The following is a 17196-nucleotide window of genomic DNA, read 5'->3' as shown; positions in this document are numbered from 1 at the left end:
GGAGAAAAATGCCCCCCAGACCAAGCCCTTATTTCTTTCTACTGAAGCTGAAATGTGCCATTTCCCTTATCTAAAAGGAGGGGAAGGTGCACACAGGCCCTGTCTGCCCTGTTACCACTCCCTCTATCCTGGTTGCTTTGCCACTGCCATGCCCCTCAGCTTGTATTGATGCCTGTCACTCTGCTGACAGCATGAGACAAACACCAGTTTGCCTTGGCCAGAAAACTTGCCTCGCAAAGAAAAAAAGCCAGCTCAGGGCTTTTCACTTGGAGAGAAAGAGAGTGAGAAGAATAGACTTGAAAGCAAATTCCCGTGTTTTTTTGCTTCGGGTGAGAGCTTTTCCCACGCTCCATTGGAAGGAGTGCAAGGAGCAAATGTTTCCCAGCGCCTGTAAACACCAAACACCGCTGAGGAGCAAGGAAAAAAGACAGTATTATTGGAGAGAGGCAAAAATCAGCTGCGTGCTCTCCCGCGGTGCCTCGTGTCTGTGTGTCTGCTCTTTGTGTGGTGATGGCTTTTCCAGATCCAGCTATGTCTTCTGGGTGCAGCAGGAGCGTCAGACCCTGGGGTACTCTGACATGAGACCAGGTGGTGTTTGCTGCCCTCCGCAAAGTTGCTCCACAGCGCTGGAGGCTACTGTTTCCTCTGTGAGAGTCCCAGCAACTGGACTGGGAAGAGGCTGGTGGGTTTATTTCCCAAGCTGACACCTTGGAGGGTGCTTGACATTTATTTGCATTCACCTGGCACTGGTCAAGGACAATTAGCTCATTCTGTAAGACTTTTGGTTCCCCATCCGAGGCAGGCTGGGAAAGCAAGTCTGGTTTGCTGCATCTCCCGTGCCAGTCGCTTTGACTGGCCCAAGCCCCATCCCTCACCACCCTTCCCTGGTCTGATTCCTGACTCCTGTCTTCAGAGAACTAAAAAATCAATGAACATCTTGCCTTTTGGCAGTCCTCAGCCCTGGCTTCAGGAGCAACCTTTTCCAAAGTGCCAAGTGCCTTGGGCACCCCCCAACCTTTCCAAGTCCATCTGCTTTCCCCAGAGAGCTGGCATTTAGCAGCCAGCCTCAGACAGGGCTATGCGAAACCCATCCATGCGTGGGAGAGCTTGCCCATGCAACTCGCACCCTGGGAACCGGTTCACCAGCTCTGCAAGCGGAGGCCTGTCTCCAGTGAGGGAGTCTCTGTCTCTCAGCACATGAGGGGCTATGTGTCTTTAAAATGCCCCCAAAAGGCAGATGAGAGATTTGAGGGGAGCTTTTGGAAATGAGGAACCAACTGAGGCTGGGGATGCTCATCGGGCATCCATGTGGGTTTGGTTTAGCTTTTCAAGGAGGCTGGTGTGGGGGGAAGTTTGGAAGCCGGTGCCCATTAAGTTGTTTAGAGATGTGGGCCCTGCTTCATCCTGAGGTGGCCAGGAGTGCTTGGAAGTCTGTCTTGAAGGATGCCCCAGCAGCCCAGTGAGCCCGCTGCTTTTCCCAGCTGGCCAAGCAAAGAGCATTCGTGATAACAAAAGCTCTGCCCAGGGGTCCCAGTTTTAAACAAAGCACTGGTGTCCCATTGCTGGTGCATCTTAGCATCTTCCCATCAATGAGAAACCATCTCCTTCATCCCCCCTCCCCTTGCCTTTGGTCTTGCTCATAGAAAGCCGTGCTGACAAGCACTGTAGCCTGCATTCGCCTGTATCTGCTCCTGCGATCTCCCTTTGTTTGGCTGCCAGTTTTCTGCACCTGCGTGCATGCCTGCTTTCCCTCCCCGCTGCGGTTAGTCCTTCCCTCTCGCAGCCCATGGGCAGGAAAGCGGGTTTTAGCTGGGTCCAGGGAGTAAGGCAGTGTTTGGCAATGGCAAACGTTCCCACTCGGCAGCCGTGGGTGGGATGGGGGGACACAGGCAGCATGGTTATTTGTGGATGAAGTACAAGTTGCCCTGTGATTAACCCTCTGGAGTGGTCCTGCCCACATCTGTCCCGACGGGAGCTGGAATCTCCATGCTTCCTTTGCTAATTGAGCCTGGATTGTATTAGCTAATCCCATCTCCAAATCCCCCAGCTGTTCAAAGCTTAATAAGAGCAACCACACATGCCGGCTGGGAGGCTATGCTCGTGTCCTGTTGGGACAGGGATTACAGAAACAAAGTGTATGGGGGCTTGGGGGTGGGGTTTTTCTGCCCGGGTTTTTGGGGGGGGGGGGGGGGAAGTATTATTTTGGCAATCTTAGCCAGCTGCCATCGTCACTATCTCCCCATCCACACGGAATATGCGTCATCAGAAAAAAACACTGTCATCAAGTGATGACAGGTGAAGTAAAGCCAGGGATACATGGAGTTAATGCTGGTTAGATACTGTGTGCTCGGTGTCCTCCCTCTGCCACGGTGCCCACCCCCAGGCTTGTTCCTTTTCTTGCACTTCTCACTGGGACAGGCTGGTTCGGAGCCAATGGTCCGCCCTGCCCTCTCCCAGGGAGGGGGATGCTCCAGATTGCCACCAGGCTCCATGTCAGCACCACCAAGGCTCTTGGAGTGATGGCAAGAAGCAGGTGAGGGCCTTGGCCAGCATAGGCTGCAAGTATTCACCAGCTACACGGGGAAAGAAAACAAACTGGACGGACATGCTCAAGGGCATTCCCTGTCTAGGAGGCACCACAGCAGCCAGACCACCAGCCCAGAGGGGCCTCTCCTCTCCAGAGCCCCTGCCTGAATGGCAGGAGGAGATGCTCTGCCAGTTTTGCTCTTTAAGGAGAGGCAGGGACTGAATCATTAAATTCTTATCTGTGTCATGCTTGTTTGCTTGAGCTTTTGTAGCCTTTTCTCCCACCCAAACTACCTCAAGCGGGAAAGGGGGCTGGAGCAGCTGTGGGAGCCCCCGGCCATGGCGTACAAAGCCCACTTGTTATCGGCACTGTCATATGCCTCTGTGCCCCCTCCCCCTTCCCAGCCCCACCACAACCGCTACATCCCGAAAGCACAAGCCGAGCATCCATCAAAAGGGCTATTATCCCGCGATTTCTTAACAGCCACTGTTGCTCTTGGGTACGGAGAACCGAGCTCCCCCTTTGACACAGTCCCCCGAGCAAAGGAATAGCGGTGCCTGTCGCTGGTTGGCATACTGATTTGCAGCCCATCGCAGTGGCCAGGGTGGGATGGGGGGCTGCTTCCTGCACATGGGGTTGTGTTAGCGATTTAGGGCTTCATTCTGTTCCTACAAGGCCGATGGGTCCTACAGAGATCATACTTCGGGCCTCCAGATGTTAGCAGTGGGGCTAACTCCCATGGAGGGTGGTTAAGAGACCACATGAGGGTTTAATTCTTTATGGCTGATGCTTTTAATCTGCTCTTCCCAGGAAAGGGGCTGGATTTTGAGGATTTTTTGGAGCTGGGTCTCACGATGTTGTTTTGAACAAAAGGGACACCTATTTCCCCAGGTATATTCTCTTGCTACAGCAAGGTGGGGTGTCAGGGTGGCGACAATGTCCCCAAGAGCTAGGAGAAGTCCCAGGGGCGGGGGGCAGGGGCTGTGGAGGGCAGCCACACATCTGCTCCGGCAGGAGCGGGAGGGCTGGGGGAGAAAAGGGGCACGGCAAACAAAGCCACCAACCTATTTTTCCAGTAGGAAAAGGGTCTGCAGTGCAGGAGAGGCACTTTCCAGGGACGTGCGCATTGACCAAAGCAGCTTGTTGAGTGGCAGCAGGTATTAACATCCCAAGAGCCTGCTGAAGGATGGCCCTTTGCTCTTTTGCCAGGCCGGCAGTAGGTGCTGGCACTGGTTGCCCCTGGCTCCATCGCAGGTGCATTTATTCTTGCTATGTATGAGCAGGCAAACCGGTCGCAGCACAGACAATGCCACCCCACTTCCACCCGAAAGATCTACCAGCTGTGACACCATGGACAAAGCTGCAGTCCTGGCAGTGACAGGAAGACTCCCCAGCACGTCGGGGACCACAGCCAGGAAGAGATCTGTGCACCCCAGGTGGAAACTAAGATTTGCTCAGTCACACAGCGTGGACCATAACTGATAAAAGGTGTCACATTTTTTCCTGTTGGTTTTTTTGAGTCCCCTGGAGTAAAAGGCACTGTTGGCACCAGCAGTCTTGGAAACTGGACAGCTTTGCTGGCCGTGAGCGATGCTGAACCCAGCTCCAGAGAGCTTTGCTTTTTTTTGTCTGCCTACAGAGAAACTCCCTGTTGGTTTATGCCTGTTTGTCTTCCTGTTCTTGGGGGGTTTCTCTTACAGCTGACACGATGAAAACAAGACTCGGTGATGGTCTCGCTTCTGCCAGCAAGGGATGGTGCTTGAAGCTCTGGTCGGCCTGAAGTTTCCCTTTGTGCCATCAGGGTTGCTCCGAGCCATGTGCCTTGCTGCTGAGTCAGCATTCTGGAAAACAATACATTGGAAGATATATGGCTGGCCAAGACATGTGGTCGCGTCTTAGCGGGCTTTGTGTGCTGCTTTCCACTTGAGAGGGCTTCTTTATCACAAGTTTTCTTGGCCACTGAGAAAATACCTAAAATGAACAATGATGAATACTGTACTGGAGAAGCTACGGGAGTTTACAGCCATGCAAAAAGCCATCATGTTTCATCTCAGACCTTACAGAACAATCATTTTATGAAAATTTGAGGTTTTTCAATTTTCCACTGAAATCTTTGGACATAAAGAGGATGACTTTATTAGAAAAAATGAATTTTCATTATCCCATAATCCCAAGGCTTCTGGCATGGGAAAGGTGTTTCTACCTGGGGTGAACATCTCAGGACAGTTTGCTCAGCAGGTCCAGTGCTGTTCCAGTGTGAACCTAGGAAGAATTTTAAATCTGGTTTTCCTTCCCTAAGGTGTCCCTGACTCTTCACTGAGCAGGCATGGTGAGAAAATTATAGCACCTCCGTTATTAGAAAATTATAGCACTCTTATTGAAAAGAGCAGAGGCTCTTCTTAAACTTCCAGGTATGAAACGCAGATGCTTGAATTTGGGGAAGTTTACCATCCTCCCAAATTAGCCAGCCATACAGACCTCAGCTACAGCCTCAGTTGGGCTGGTTAGGGCTAGGTTCTCTCATCCAAATCTTTCAAAATAGGGAAAACGTGGGAAACTTGGGCCACTCGTTTTCCGAGCTCATTTTCCCCTCTCACAGATGAGCCATGGCTCTGTGCTGGAAGAGAGGTTTCTGTCATGATGAAGGCATTTCTGAGAGCTAATTTACTTGTTCAACTGGGCACGCTGGCACTGGGTTCCTGCATGCAAAAAGACGCAGCAAATTGATTGCGAGTGGCTTGCTTGAAAGAAGAAGCGGGAGGTGTGGTAAGCAGATGTCTTCATGGCAATCTGGCAGATTAAGTGGAGGAGTTCCTATGTTTTCCTGTGTTTCTGCTTACTGTGGGGTCTCTGGACTATTTTAATAAGCAATCAAAAAAGAAGGGAGAGCATGAGCAGACAGCCGTAACTGCAGAAGACCAGCCAGCTGGGATGTTTGCAAGCATAAAGGTTCGTAAGCTGTGGTACTGCCAAAATTCCCTGAAGAAGAATTTACTGGGATGATTGGTTCCCGAGAGGTAATTTTTTTCTATGATAAGTGCTGTGCATATCTCCAGCTTCTGTTTTTCTATTCAGGGCTTGGATTTCCCATTATGCAAGCCTACTTGCCTTTTTAATCCACTATTTTCTCCTGAAACATATGAGACTAAGAATGCTTTGTTGCACTAAAGGAGAGGTGGCTTAAGCAAAGAACTGCGCTAAGGCCCTGACCAGGGCAGGGGGAGACCGGGGCGGGGGGGGGGGGGGGGGGGGGGTGTCCTGGTTTTGGAGAATTTAGGTGCTCCAAACGAGACACCACAGAGCAAGGGCTAGCGTGAGGGAAGACCATTCCTTTTCCAGCCTGCCCTAAAGCACAGCTCAGGTGCTACAGGGAGCAAAACCTCATGCCGCTCCCTTTTAATGACCCCCAGCCTCTCAGGCCAACAGAGATTTGGGATTTTCCTGAGGTGCTGTCTGCATTTTTTGCACGGCAGGATCAAATCCTGCTTTCGGTCTCTGCAAACTTCTCTTCCTTCCACAGCATCCCCTCGGGCTGAACTTCACCATGTCCTTGTCTGGCAAGCTCGGCGAGGATGAGTGAGCTTTCTGGCTCCCAGTATCTTCCAGCTGGGTCCAGGACCGTCCCCAAACCTGGTGTCGGGGTGCAGGGGTGTGGGTGCTCTGGCCGTGTCCCTGCAAGGGGTGGGGGTGGTGTAGGACCCTACGGCGTCTGTGCGGGGCTGCTGGGGTGCGTGGGTGCCTGCATCCCCCCGAGGGGGTGGTACCCGCGGGGGATGTCCCTGAGACGGTGCGTGTCTGCGTGAGCGCTGCCGGGGGGGGGAATGGGGGGTGTCGTCGCCGCGGGTTGCGTGTGCCCCTGCAGCGAGTGGGTGTGCTTTGTGCAAGGGGGGGAGACACGCGTGTGCGGGGGGGGGGGGGGGGAGCCGCCCTGCCCCCGCCCGGGCTGCTGCCCACGCCGTGCCCCGAGGGGGCGGGCCGGGAGGCGGGGCGGGGCGGGGCGGCCCCTGCCCCCCGGCCCACGCGGGGCCCCGCTCGCCACTCGCCCGGTGGCGGCGGCGGCGGCCGTGGCCGGGCGCAGCGCAGCGCGGAGGGGAGCCGAGCCGAGCCGAGCCGAGCCGAGCCGCCGCGGCGGCAGCGGGAGGCTGGTGAGCGGGGAGCGGGGCCGGGGGCGGGCGCCGCGCCTCCGCCTCCCGGGACAAAGCCGGGCTGGGAGGGACCCCGCCGCCGCTCGGGGCCGGGGCGGGGCCGCCGGGGGTCCGGGGCGGCGGGGCCGTGCCGTGCCGTGCCGTGCCGTGCCGTGCCGGTGCCCACCGAGCACGCTGGCGGAGGGCGGGAGGGAGTGGCGGGGGGGGGGGGGGTGGGGTGTGTGCGTGCAGCCGGCCCGGGGCGCGCCCCGGTCCCGACCGGCACCGCCGCCCGCCCCGGGAGCCCCGGCGGGCCCTGCCCGGTAAACTTTTCCCGGTCCCGGTGGGCGCCCGGCGCCCGGGGGGGGCCGTCCGGCAGCCAGAGCCGCTTGGGTTGGGGGTTTCCTCTTGCGCCGGAGCATCCTGGTGCCGCATCCTAGCATCTCTAGCCTAGGTAACAGGTAGCCTTTATACCGGGTCCTCGCCGGTGCCCCGGGAGGCGCGGGGGCTCCGGGGGTGCCTCAGACCCAGCTCCTGGCTTTCGGCTTGCCCGGGGCGGGGGCCGAGCCCGGCCGGTTTCCCCGCGCGGCGCCGCGTGGGTTGGTGCGGGCTGGGTCCCGGCCGCCCCGCCGGCGTGCGGACACGGGGCCGCCTGCCCCGGGCTCTGGTCAGCGAGAAACAACGGCTGCTTTAGCTGCAGAAAGGGAAATCCCGATCTTTAAAAGGCAGTTGGCAGCACCGGTTATTAAACCAGAAGTGAAGAGTTTTTTCTGGCTCTGGTCCCTGCTTTCCTCCCTTTGATTTTTTCGTTTTTTCTTTGCTGGCTCTCATCAGGACACTTGTTCAACTCTGGGTGATGCCGGACACTGCTTGCTAGATCTGAAAGGAAGCAAAGAATAGAATATTTTTTAAAGATGTTTTCCCTGCAAATAACGTTAATCTCGTTGAAGGTGTTGGGGGTATGTCCAAGAGTGATTTGCTGTCCTTTGGTTAATTTGGACTCTGTGAAGTCCATGGAAAAACCTGTCTAAAACCGTCTTTTCCCTAAAAAGAGAGACATGCACCAATCTGATTAGTGAGTCCCACTGATATTCCCCTTTATTCTGTTCTTTCATGAAACAGATCCTAATTTATCAGCATGCCAGACAGAATGAGTCTGCAGGTACTAAAGCTTTAGCCGATCAAAGACTCCCTTCCCAAAGGTGGCATTGAATTCAGATGATGGTTATGGGTCAGTGGCTCTCGCCCCCCTTCACTTTGTCCCACCTAGGCTCTTAGTAGTATTTTTTCTTTTCACCATGCAGTAGGGTGGCTGTTGGAGAGGCTGGCCAGGGCATCTCTGAGCCTAGAGGCAAGAGGCTTTACTGAAGCGCAGGCGTGTTTAGAGGTGCGTGCAGGTGCAAAGGTGTCCGTAGCTACGGTGGTGTTGCAGTATGCCTGCGTGGAGGAAGCGCTGAAGGATCAGGCTGGTAAATTTGGCTCTTGTGCCATCAGGATTGGGGTGTAAAAGTGCCCGTTCACTCAGAGACCCTCGGGAAAGGAGCCTCAGTTTGCACTGGGGTCAGCTGGCCAGGAGATGATGAACTGAAGCTGGTTAGGTGGGGAAGGACTCTGTGGAGCCATGTGGGGGACTTGTGTGCCCTGACACCCCTAGGAGCCGGCTAGCCGGCAATTTTCCTCATCTAGTTGCGTTTTCTGATTTTTCTCTTCCCTAATCCACTGAGCTTTGTGGGAGTCCTCGTCTGAAGTATCTCCAAAGTTGTTAGCTCCAGGTAGCGACTGGCTGAGTGCAATCAGACCTGGCCGTGTGGGGCGGGGGGGGGGGGGGCGGGGGGGGGGGCGCACAGGAATGCAGGAATGTCTTGTTCCTGGGGCATTTCCTCCTGGGGAAGGAAGATGGGAAGGCATCCTTGTCTGTAAGTAATCCAAGAGCAAAACGTTTCTCCCCTTGCAGACAATGAATCGTTTCAGGGAGCTGACACTGTTATTTGTGGGTCCTGGCAAACCAGATAAGAGCTTTTTGCCAGCCACTTGCTCAAATCAGTGCCAGCCCCAGCCTTGCTGATTGCCTTTCTCTGTTCCACTGGGTGGGAGAGAAGCCTTTGTGTACCACAGCAGTAATCACAGTGGTGCTTCGGGGTGAAGGAAGGTTGTTGCCGGTCCCCTTGGTTACACAGTCGCTGATTCTGGTCCTTGTACCTCTAGGCTTTTTTATTTTCAGAGAGAGGATGCCACTTCGGAGAAGGAATTTTTCCTGCCTGGCTCTCCTTGTGTGGCTGTGAACAGCTATTTCCAAGACCTCTTTCCTTTACCCTTGATCCAAACCTTGCACGAGGCTGGTTATACATGCTCATTAAACAGGGAATTAAATCACATAGGAATGCTGCTTGCTTGATGTCTTCTTTATTACAGAGCTATGCTTAGAAGTTGAGGCTTTTTAAGTGATTGTGTGGGCTTTAGCTAAGCTGTGAAAACAGCCTCGTAAACAATAAGCCTTTGTGATGAAAGCAGAGTAAGTGTAATTATCACCTGTCCTATTAAAAATCTTCCCATTTTGGGGCATAACCAAACTAATCAGGCAGTGTTGTGCTTTTCCAGATAACTAGGTGATCTTTAAGAGCGGCTCTGGGGAGCAAATGCAAAATGAGCAGCGGAGGACAGTGCAGAAGATGCAGAGGGCTCTCAGTCTGAGCCACGAGGATTTGAAGATGTCTGCGTGCAGTGACTTTGTGGAACACGTTTGGAAGCCTGGCTCCTGCAAAAACTGCTTCAACCCAAAGAGTTCCCATCGGCTGCAAACACCCTCAGACGTGGGAGCACGTGGCGTGCTCCCGAATGGAGTTAGGACCAAGCCTGAGAGCCCCACGTTGGAAGACGAAAGTGTAAATACATCCCCCTTCTCGAAGCCAACAATTGCTGTGAAGCCAACTATGATAAACTCGGATGTTTCTGACGCGTGGGCGGATGTGAATATGAATGCAGATCTGTCACAGGTAATGATTAATCCAGTCAAAGCATGACTTCCCGTTACTTACCTCTCCTCAGGAGCGCTAGGAATATCTGTTAAAAAGGTTTCCTTCCCTTTGTTCTTCCTTCTGGTCTTGACTCAGGTTTTTAAGCCATATATTGGCTTCTCAAAGTGTCTTTGGCTGAAGCTGAATGAGCAGTTACTCATGAAGCATGTGCAAAGGAACTTAAAAATATGTTGTTTGTTTAGGAACTTCCGGATTTTAAATGAGGATGCGGGTTAAAGTTATTTTCCTGGGAAGATATACTGAAAAGAAGTCCTGTGTGGTTGCAGTCAGTGCTAACTGGATCCATGGTCTTCATGGGCGAGGAAGAAAGTGCCCTGCCTTCCTAGCCCAGCTCCTTGGGCTCCCAACCTTTGCCAGAGCAGTAATGCCCTCTGGGTGTAGCACTGCTGCCTGCCTGCAAACAGGCAAGCCTCAGTGGTTTGAGTTGCAGTCGGGATGGGTGGTTCACTCCTCTCCCTGACCCATTGATACCAGCACTGCCCCAGCCACGCAGAGCAAAGCGTGGGCTGCTGTCACCTTGCCCGTGGCATAGGTGCGCTCATATCTCCCACCCTTGCCCCAGAGGAGAGTCAGGGCTTGCCGGCTCTCTTCTTAGCCTCCTATTGTTCTCCCTTGCTTCTCTTCTAGGGGTAAAGGGCACGTGAGCACAGGCTGCCATCGTTGGTGGGGTTTGATCTGTGCACGCAGATTTGGACCCAGGCTGAGTTTGGCACTGTGGGAGCGGGTTCTGCCACCTGGGGACAGGAGGTCGCTTTGCGGGCACGTGTTACTCTTTGCCTCTCCCACTCCTCCTTTGGCAAGCAGGATAGATGTCCCTCAGATTAATTGATTTCTGATACGTTTGCCCACCTGCTCCTCAGTCCCTACTGCTGAGCATAGCCAAGCTGCTGTCCCAGGGTAGCCTGTGATAGTCTGTGTCTGTGCTCCAGAGCATGCGACTCCGGAGCAGCAGTGTGAAATGAAATGAAAATAAGCAGAGAGGTGCAACTATTCCTTCCCTCTCTGAATCTTTAATTGCACGGTGATTCACAGGCAGGATGACAGGTTGGACATGTTTCTGGCAGTGAACCCGTAGAAAGAGAAAGGAGAATGCCTTATTTCAGTTCATTGCCATTGTTGGTAATGCAAGGATTGTAAATGGTCCAGGAAATAGGACAAGTGTAGTTTAAGTAGAAAAGATTTGCAGTGGTTATTGGTGGGGCGGGGTGAGCACAGAGCAAAACAGATGGTGAATGCCAGAGGGCTTTACTGTGGAGATGGGCTTTTTCCTTTTTTTTTTTTTTTTTTAAATTTCTCCTTGATTTTGCATATGCACATCCTGACAGTGCACTTGTCTCTTTGGCCCGTGCAGGTCAGCTGGGGCATGGTTTCTGGCAAACAACTCTTTCTGAAATCAGGAGAAGCGCAGCGGATCTGCCTCGACAATTTTGGCAACGGTGGTGTGAGAAAGCCATTCCTTCACAACCCACCCAGTGACTGCTTGTCTTGCTGTCCTCCTAGCTACTCCATGGTGGGCCTGCGCAGCCTGGAGAGTCGAGTGGAGAGAAATGTCTCCATCCACAGCCTGGTGCTTGTGGGTGAGGTGGGCAAGCAGGAGGACAGAGCCAAAGACAAGTTTGCCCTGCCGCATCGGGCCCCCTGCCCTAATCTGTCCACCTTGGGGGACAGAAGCACCACGAACTCCAGCAGAAACCCTTCTTCCCAAGCCAGAGAAGGAGCAGCACTCCCCTCGGAGGCTGACTGCGGTCACTTCTCCTCTGGCTTTGAAAGCGAAGGGGGCGAGTACTGTTCAATCACGGACTGCTGCAGGGAGCGCCCCATCTCCTGGGAGCCGCGTTGTGCGGAGGGGAAGGGTGCCCGGTGCGAGAAGGAGAGCCCTGCCCCCTGCGGATGGAGGCAGCGGGATGCTCCCGAGATTCCCAGGCCAAGTGGCAGGGCGGTCAAGTTCGGCGAAGAGGAGCGCAAAGCGGTGAACGTGGCCTTCTGCATCACGAAAGACCAGGGCGATCCTCTCCCCTATGCCCTGTGTTCAGAGAGGAAAAAGCTGGCTCTCCACGCCGAGCCTGCTGCCCTCCCTGAGAGCACAGGGAGCAGCAAGGCGGCTGCCTTTGCTTTGTCCCAGGAGGACGAGGACTCGCTTCTCCCTGGAGAGCCCTCTGCCACCGGAGGCTCCCGGCCTGAGGGTTCGAGCACCCCTCAGCAGGCTCTGGTGGAGCCGCAGCGCCCTCGGCTCACCGAGCCAGCCCACAGTGATCCCATCTACGCCGAGAGCACCAAGAGGAAGAAGGCGCAGCTGAAGGCTGTCGGCGGGCAGGCAAAAGCGGAGAAGCTGGCCCGCAGCACTGGCAAGGAGCAAGCTGATGGGACGTGGAGGGATGGTGGCTGGGCGTTGGGTGGTGAGAAGGAATACCAGGACTCCACCGGCCAGGTGGCGGCAAAGATAACTATAATGACGGCACACACCGAGGATGATCACAAGACAATATTCCTCAGCAGCCCTGATTCGGCAGTAGGAGTTCAGTGGCCATGTATCAGCCCCACTTCCCATCCCGATTTTGGGACTTCATCACCTGCCATGGAGCCTGGAGAGATTTTTCAAGCATCTGGAAGTGAGAACAGCCCAAGATTTCATCTGGCAGCTCCTGCCAAGACCTCAGTTACTGAAAGTCCAGCCATTCCCCCAAAGATGTCCAAAAACAGCCAGCCAGGCAGCGAGGGGAACCGTGTGCCCCCGGTCAGCTCCCACGTGGCAAGGTTTGGTGATGACAACAGCCATGACGGAGCTGGTGTTCAGCTGCTGCCGAGGAGCTATACTGATACGGGTGCCTTTGGGGCATCCCCTTTTCCATGCACTCAGGTCAACGGGGTCTCTGTGGAGGAGTCCAGCAGAGGCCTGGCAGGCTTATCCTATGACAGGAGGCAGAAATACTATATCCCAACGTGGACCAAGCAGTGCCGGATAGAGGAGGAGGAGGAGCAGGAGGAGGAGCAGGAGCTCTTAACCCACCCATGGGCAGTGGGAGCTGAGAATGGAAGAGCTGGTGCTGACCTTGTGGATGACGGCCCGATGCTGGAGAGTCAGACCGGGATCAGCAAATCGTCGTCTTTCTCCTTTGAGTTCCCTAAAGACAAGAGTAATGGCGTGGAGTTTGCACCACCGCCACCGCCGCCGAAAAAGCAGTCCAGGTACAGCCCTGTGAGTGTGTGCGCAGCTGTCTATTAAACATTTGCAATAGGGATGTTTGCTGCAGGGATTCATTGACTAGGAGGTGCTTCCCGTTCTTTTTTTTCTTCCTTTTCTGTTCAAAGGTGGGCTTTCAGGAGCATGGGAGGAGACTGCCCAGCTGAAAAACTACTTACCTTTTTACTCTGAAAAGGTGTCAGATCTTTGCAAGTCCTGGTTCAAACGCCATGCGTACTTGCAAAGGCCCTTCAGGGATGCAACGTACGGCCTTGGGTCCCAATATTCAAGTGAGAACAAGGTCTGTGCCTGGGATGGCTGGTGTTTCCCAGGTCAGCTTCATTCTGTCTTGGCACAGTTCCTTGATGTTGAGTAGGATAGAAAATCTGGGGTTGCAAGTTCCTCTTGTAAGTGGAACTGGGCAACTTCTCTTGGTGCTAATAGCAAGGGCCTCTGAAATCCTCATTTTCAGTTTGGCTCTAACGTCTTTTGGCTTTCAAGGTTAGCTCTTGAAGCTGCAATTTCCCAGGGAGGACTCCTTGCCTGCAAGCAGGTAATTGGAGCTTGCTTAACGTGTGCTTATGATGTGTGGGAGCCACCTGGCTTCAGGCAGCCTTCCCCTCGCCACTCTCCTGGAAGTCAGGTTTGCAGGCAGGACAACAGCAGGCCCTAGAAAACAAATGTGAATGAGGGAGAGCTGTCCATCTGGGAAGGAAGTAGCTCTACTAAGCAATTAAAAAACCAGGCTTCTGATACTTTGTGTGCATTCAGTATCTGCAGCTGTGCGTATCGCAAAAAAAAAGAAGACAAAAAAAAGATAAAATGGAGGGAGAAAAATTGATTTCCTTTCGATGCAACTAATGAATTAGGTTGTCTGAGCATACTGGGGAGGGATACTTCCACATTCTGCGGGTGTCCTGTGTTTGCTTTATTGCATGTGTCAGTTTTGTTACCTGGAACTGTGCATTGCACAACAGATTTGACTCCAACTCCTTGATTAAAAAGTTTAGAGAAGAAGGGATGGGTGCTCAGAGAAGACCTTGCTCTTGGGGTCCATGGCCAAGCTTATGCATAGGCATCAGTGACCTCCAGGTTGAGACTGTGGTTGAGTTGGCCCATCCTCTGTTTTATTCTTACATTGAATTTTCAGTGTTTTTAGGGTTGGCTAGCCCAGGGAACTAGTGTTTTAAATTGACCGAGTTGGGAACAAATTATGTTTCTCGAGGAAAGGGAAGAGGTGAACAAGAGGCTTTAGTTCTCCTTAATGCTGAGCTTCCTGCTGTGATGCTGCATGCCTGCTGGAGTTAGAGGAAAGAAAAGGTCCACAAGCAAGTGAGCACACAGATGAGCTTTGTTGTCTTTAAAATGAAAGAGAACACCAAGATGTGCTTTAGCTTTGACCCTGTGAACTTACTTTCATGGCTGTTGCCACTTGGTGTCTCCTATCAGCCTGTGGCTTGGGGTTGCATCTGCCACATGAGGTGGTGTTGAGGCCCAGCAGAGCTGATATGATGCTGTCGAGCAGTGATCATTTAGGAAACGCCAAGTTGCCTGCTGAAAGTCCTCTAGAACCTGATCCCTTCCCCTGCAGAGCAGAGGTCACTGGGCAGGCCAGAAGGATGGTGGCACTCAAACTCAGCAATGTATTTCCCAGCAGCATCTTCCACTTGCAGTGCTAGGACCTCCTTCCACTCATGGAGGAGCAGCTATGCAGAGCCCTTTGTCTGTACTGGAGGCAAGGATGCTTCCCTGGCAGTGCTTGGAGTCTCCTTTCTGCCTTCATGAGGGCTGGGAGTGGAGGCAGGGGGCTCCTTGATGTGTCAGGGTGTCTCCTTGGCTGGGTGACTTGGACCAACTGTGCTCCAAGCCAGGAGCATGCCCCGCTGCTGCCCTCCACGAGGAGTTATGACGATCCGTCCTGAGGGGCGTGGAGCATTTTCCCCTCCTTGGAGGGGCTGGTGCATGCTCCTGGTGTGATTGGGCTGTGCCAATAACAATTGCTTCTGAGTCATCCTGAAAGCATGTGCGCTAGAAAGCCTGTGTGAAAGCAGGCGGGGAAACTGAGGTCAGGGAACACGTGGCATCCGTGACCGGGATCTCTGGCAGAGCCATAAACCCTGCCAGGTGGTTGAGGTAGGTGCTGGCATTTCTCTTACCCCCTGTGGCTGTAGGCCATGTGTTGTGCTACATCTGTTTGTCTCATAAACGCCTCGATGCCTGCAGCTGAGCCTTGGGGCGCCTTGCTCAAAGAGCATAGCCCTCTCTCTGGCTACCAAACCCCTGCACAGCCGGCCTGAGGAGCGATTTGATCAGATGGCAGGTTTTGCAAGCCGTGCAAACCCAGCTGATTGCTTTGTTTGCTTTGAGGGTGCTCTTGTTTTTGTCTCGAGCGTGGCTTCTCTGAGCGTGTTGATGCAGGAACCAGGGTGGTGTTACCTGTGCATGGTGGTGGGAGGGATGGCTACGTGCACAACTGGTTAAAATCACCATAGCGGGATTGTGTTACCCTGGGCAGTCGTTGCTTGCAGCTTCGGGTTATGACATGACTCTGACCTGCTGCTGGAGGAGCATCTCCTCTGGTCCTCCTGGGCTGCAGCCAAATGCCTGAAGAAGGGAGGAGGTCTTGCACACAAAGATGACTCTGAGACACATCCATACTCTCCTAGGTCTGGGCAGTCCGTGGGCATGCGCTCATCCGTAACGGAAGAACCACCGATACTTCTGTTATGCTTATGTAGTCCCTCGCAGAGACAGAGCGCCTCAGCCCAAGATGTTCTCAGGTGGCACCACTGCAAAGGCTCCTTTGATGGATGGATGGATGGAGATGAAGCCAGTGCAGACCTGGTTGTGGCACTGTCTTGCGGCTTGGGGCTTAGCAAATCAGGGTTCATTTCAGCTGCAGGAAAGGCATGTAACCATCCTTTTTCCTTCTAGATCTCAAGCTGCAGCAAGGTATTTGATTTCATGCTGGAAAATGAAGCCTGCCTGTTTGACTTTTCTAATTAAACTTAATTGCTTATTTTAAAGAAAACTCACATGTGTGTTCAAACTAGTTTCAAAGCAGAGAAAGAAAAAGGGACTCTGTAGATGTTTTGTTCATCTTGGCTCTAACAATTAAAAGGGAAAAAAGTTTTTACAGGGTGAATTCCTGCCAGGCACTGAGGAAACTCTGGTTTTGCAGTAAGCTGTCTCTTAGGATGGCGGAAGGAGTGATTTTAGGGAGTTTTAAAAGTTGGTGCAAAAAAAGAAAATAATGAATTTGTGCCTGTTTCATCCCACATAAATCTACTCTGGACCTCTTGTGACTGTTTCTTCATACAGTCCTTTTTTCCTGCTTGTTTAAAAGATTATAGATGTTTAAGGTTTGCTTGGTCTGAAACGGAATGGAAAATGAGTTTAATTACAAGAGGAAAGAGATTGGAAAGGGAAGATAGTGGCTGGTCTTCTTCCAAAAGCTGGGAAGGTAGTTGGCTAAGGAAAGGGCTCACCAGGGGAACTAGGATCCCCAGGACTTGTACGTGCAATGATTTAAAGGTTCTTTGGTGTGAAATGCCGTAGCGTGGCCTTCAGTTTCTTGGCATGAGGAATGAATCTTTGCTGAAATTTATGTGTCTCTCATGCAGCAGGTCAGGCTAAATGATCCTCACGGTTCCTTCTAGCCTGCAAAACCTTGACGGTTAATTTATTTCATGTGCCTCTTAAAGAAAGGAAACAGTGATGCTGTTTTGCATCTCGAGCTGTTGGCTCTTGAGCTGTTTTCATCATAATTAATGCCACCTTCAAAAGGCAGCACCGTAGATAACTTTTGAAATTTGCTGAATGCACTCGCTTGGCGTAACAAAGGTGCGTAGCACGGCACATCCCGACACCCGCCATCACTGAAAACAGCCAGGACAAATGAGCTTGAGGTGTGCCAAGATTGCATGTTACGGTGCTGCTGCTGCCGCTTGTTGCCAGAGGGAACAGAAAACAAGAGCGTTACAAAAAAACGACTATGTTGGGAATTGGATCACCAGGAAAAGAGCCAGGTTTGTTCCTTGCTGGGGAGGTGGTGCTGGCTGGTGGGACTGCGCTGTGTGTTCCTCGCCAGGAATCGGTTTGCGACGGAGCAGTGCTGCACCTGAGACAGAATATTCCCCCTTTCTTACCATTCCCAAGGCATCTGTTTCTCCTTGGAGCTCAGTGTCAGGGTGTACCCCTGTGGCAAAAGCAGACTGGCTACATGGAGCTGCTGTGGCAATTACAAATGCAATTGGAAGTCACACGGGTCCCAGGTTTTGGCCCTCTTGTCCGTGACTGTGGATGACAGCAGGGAGTTGCTGTTTGGTC

At 53.1% G+C, this 17196-nt stretch overlaps 1 protein-coding gene across 3 annotated transcripts in view; it reads left to right on the top strand.

The window, feature by feature from the left end:
- The first annotated feature begins 2180 nt into the window (after positions 1–2180).
- The window catches only part of PRAG1 (PEAK1 related, kinase-activating pseudokinase 1), a 31560-nt gene continuing 16544 nt past the window's right edge, over positions 2181–17196 (top strand). Inside the window, exons 1-3 of one of the 3 annotated variants that reach the window (XR_005932516.1) lie at positions 2181–5544; positions 9250–9644; positions 11038–12872. Coding sequence is in view for 2 of the 3 variants with exons in the window: in XM_030021429.2 (XP_029877289.1) it covers positions 9288–9644; positions 11038–12872 (2192 nt within the window). In the remaining variant the exon portion in view is untranslated. Of the gene's footprint in view, positions 5545–6590; positions 6673–9249; positions 9645–11037; positions 12873–17196 lie in introns of those variants that run through there. The other 2 variants (XM_030021429.2, XM_030021419.1) reach the window with 2 other exon arrangements.

Source organism: Aquila chrysaetos, chromosome 1 (genome assembly GCF_900496995.4).
Source record: "Aquila chrysaetos chrysaetos chromosome 1, bAquChr1.4, whole genome shotgun sequence".
Taxonomy (NCBI): Eukaryota; Metazoa; Chordata; class Aves; order Accipitriformes; family Accipitridae; genus Aquila; species Aquila chrysaetos.
This window is presented reverse-complemented; position numbering and strand designations above follow the sequence as displayed.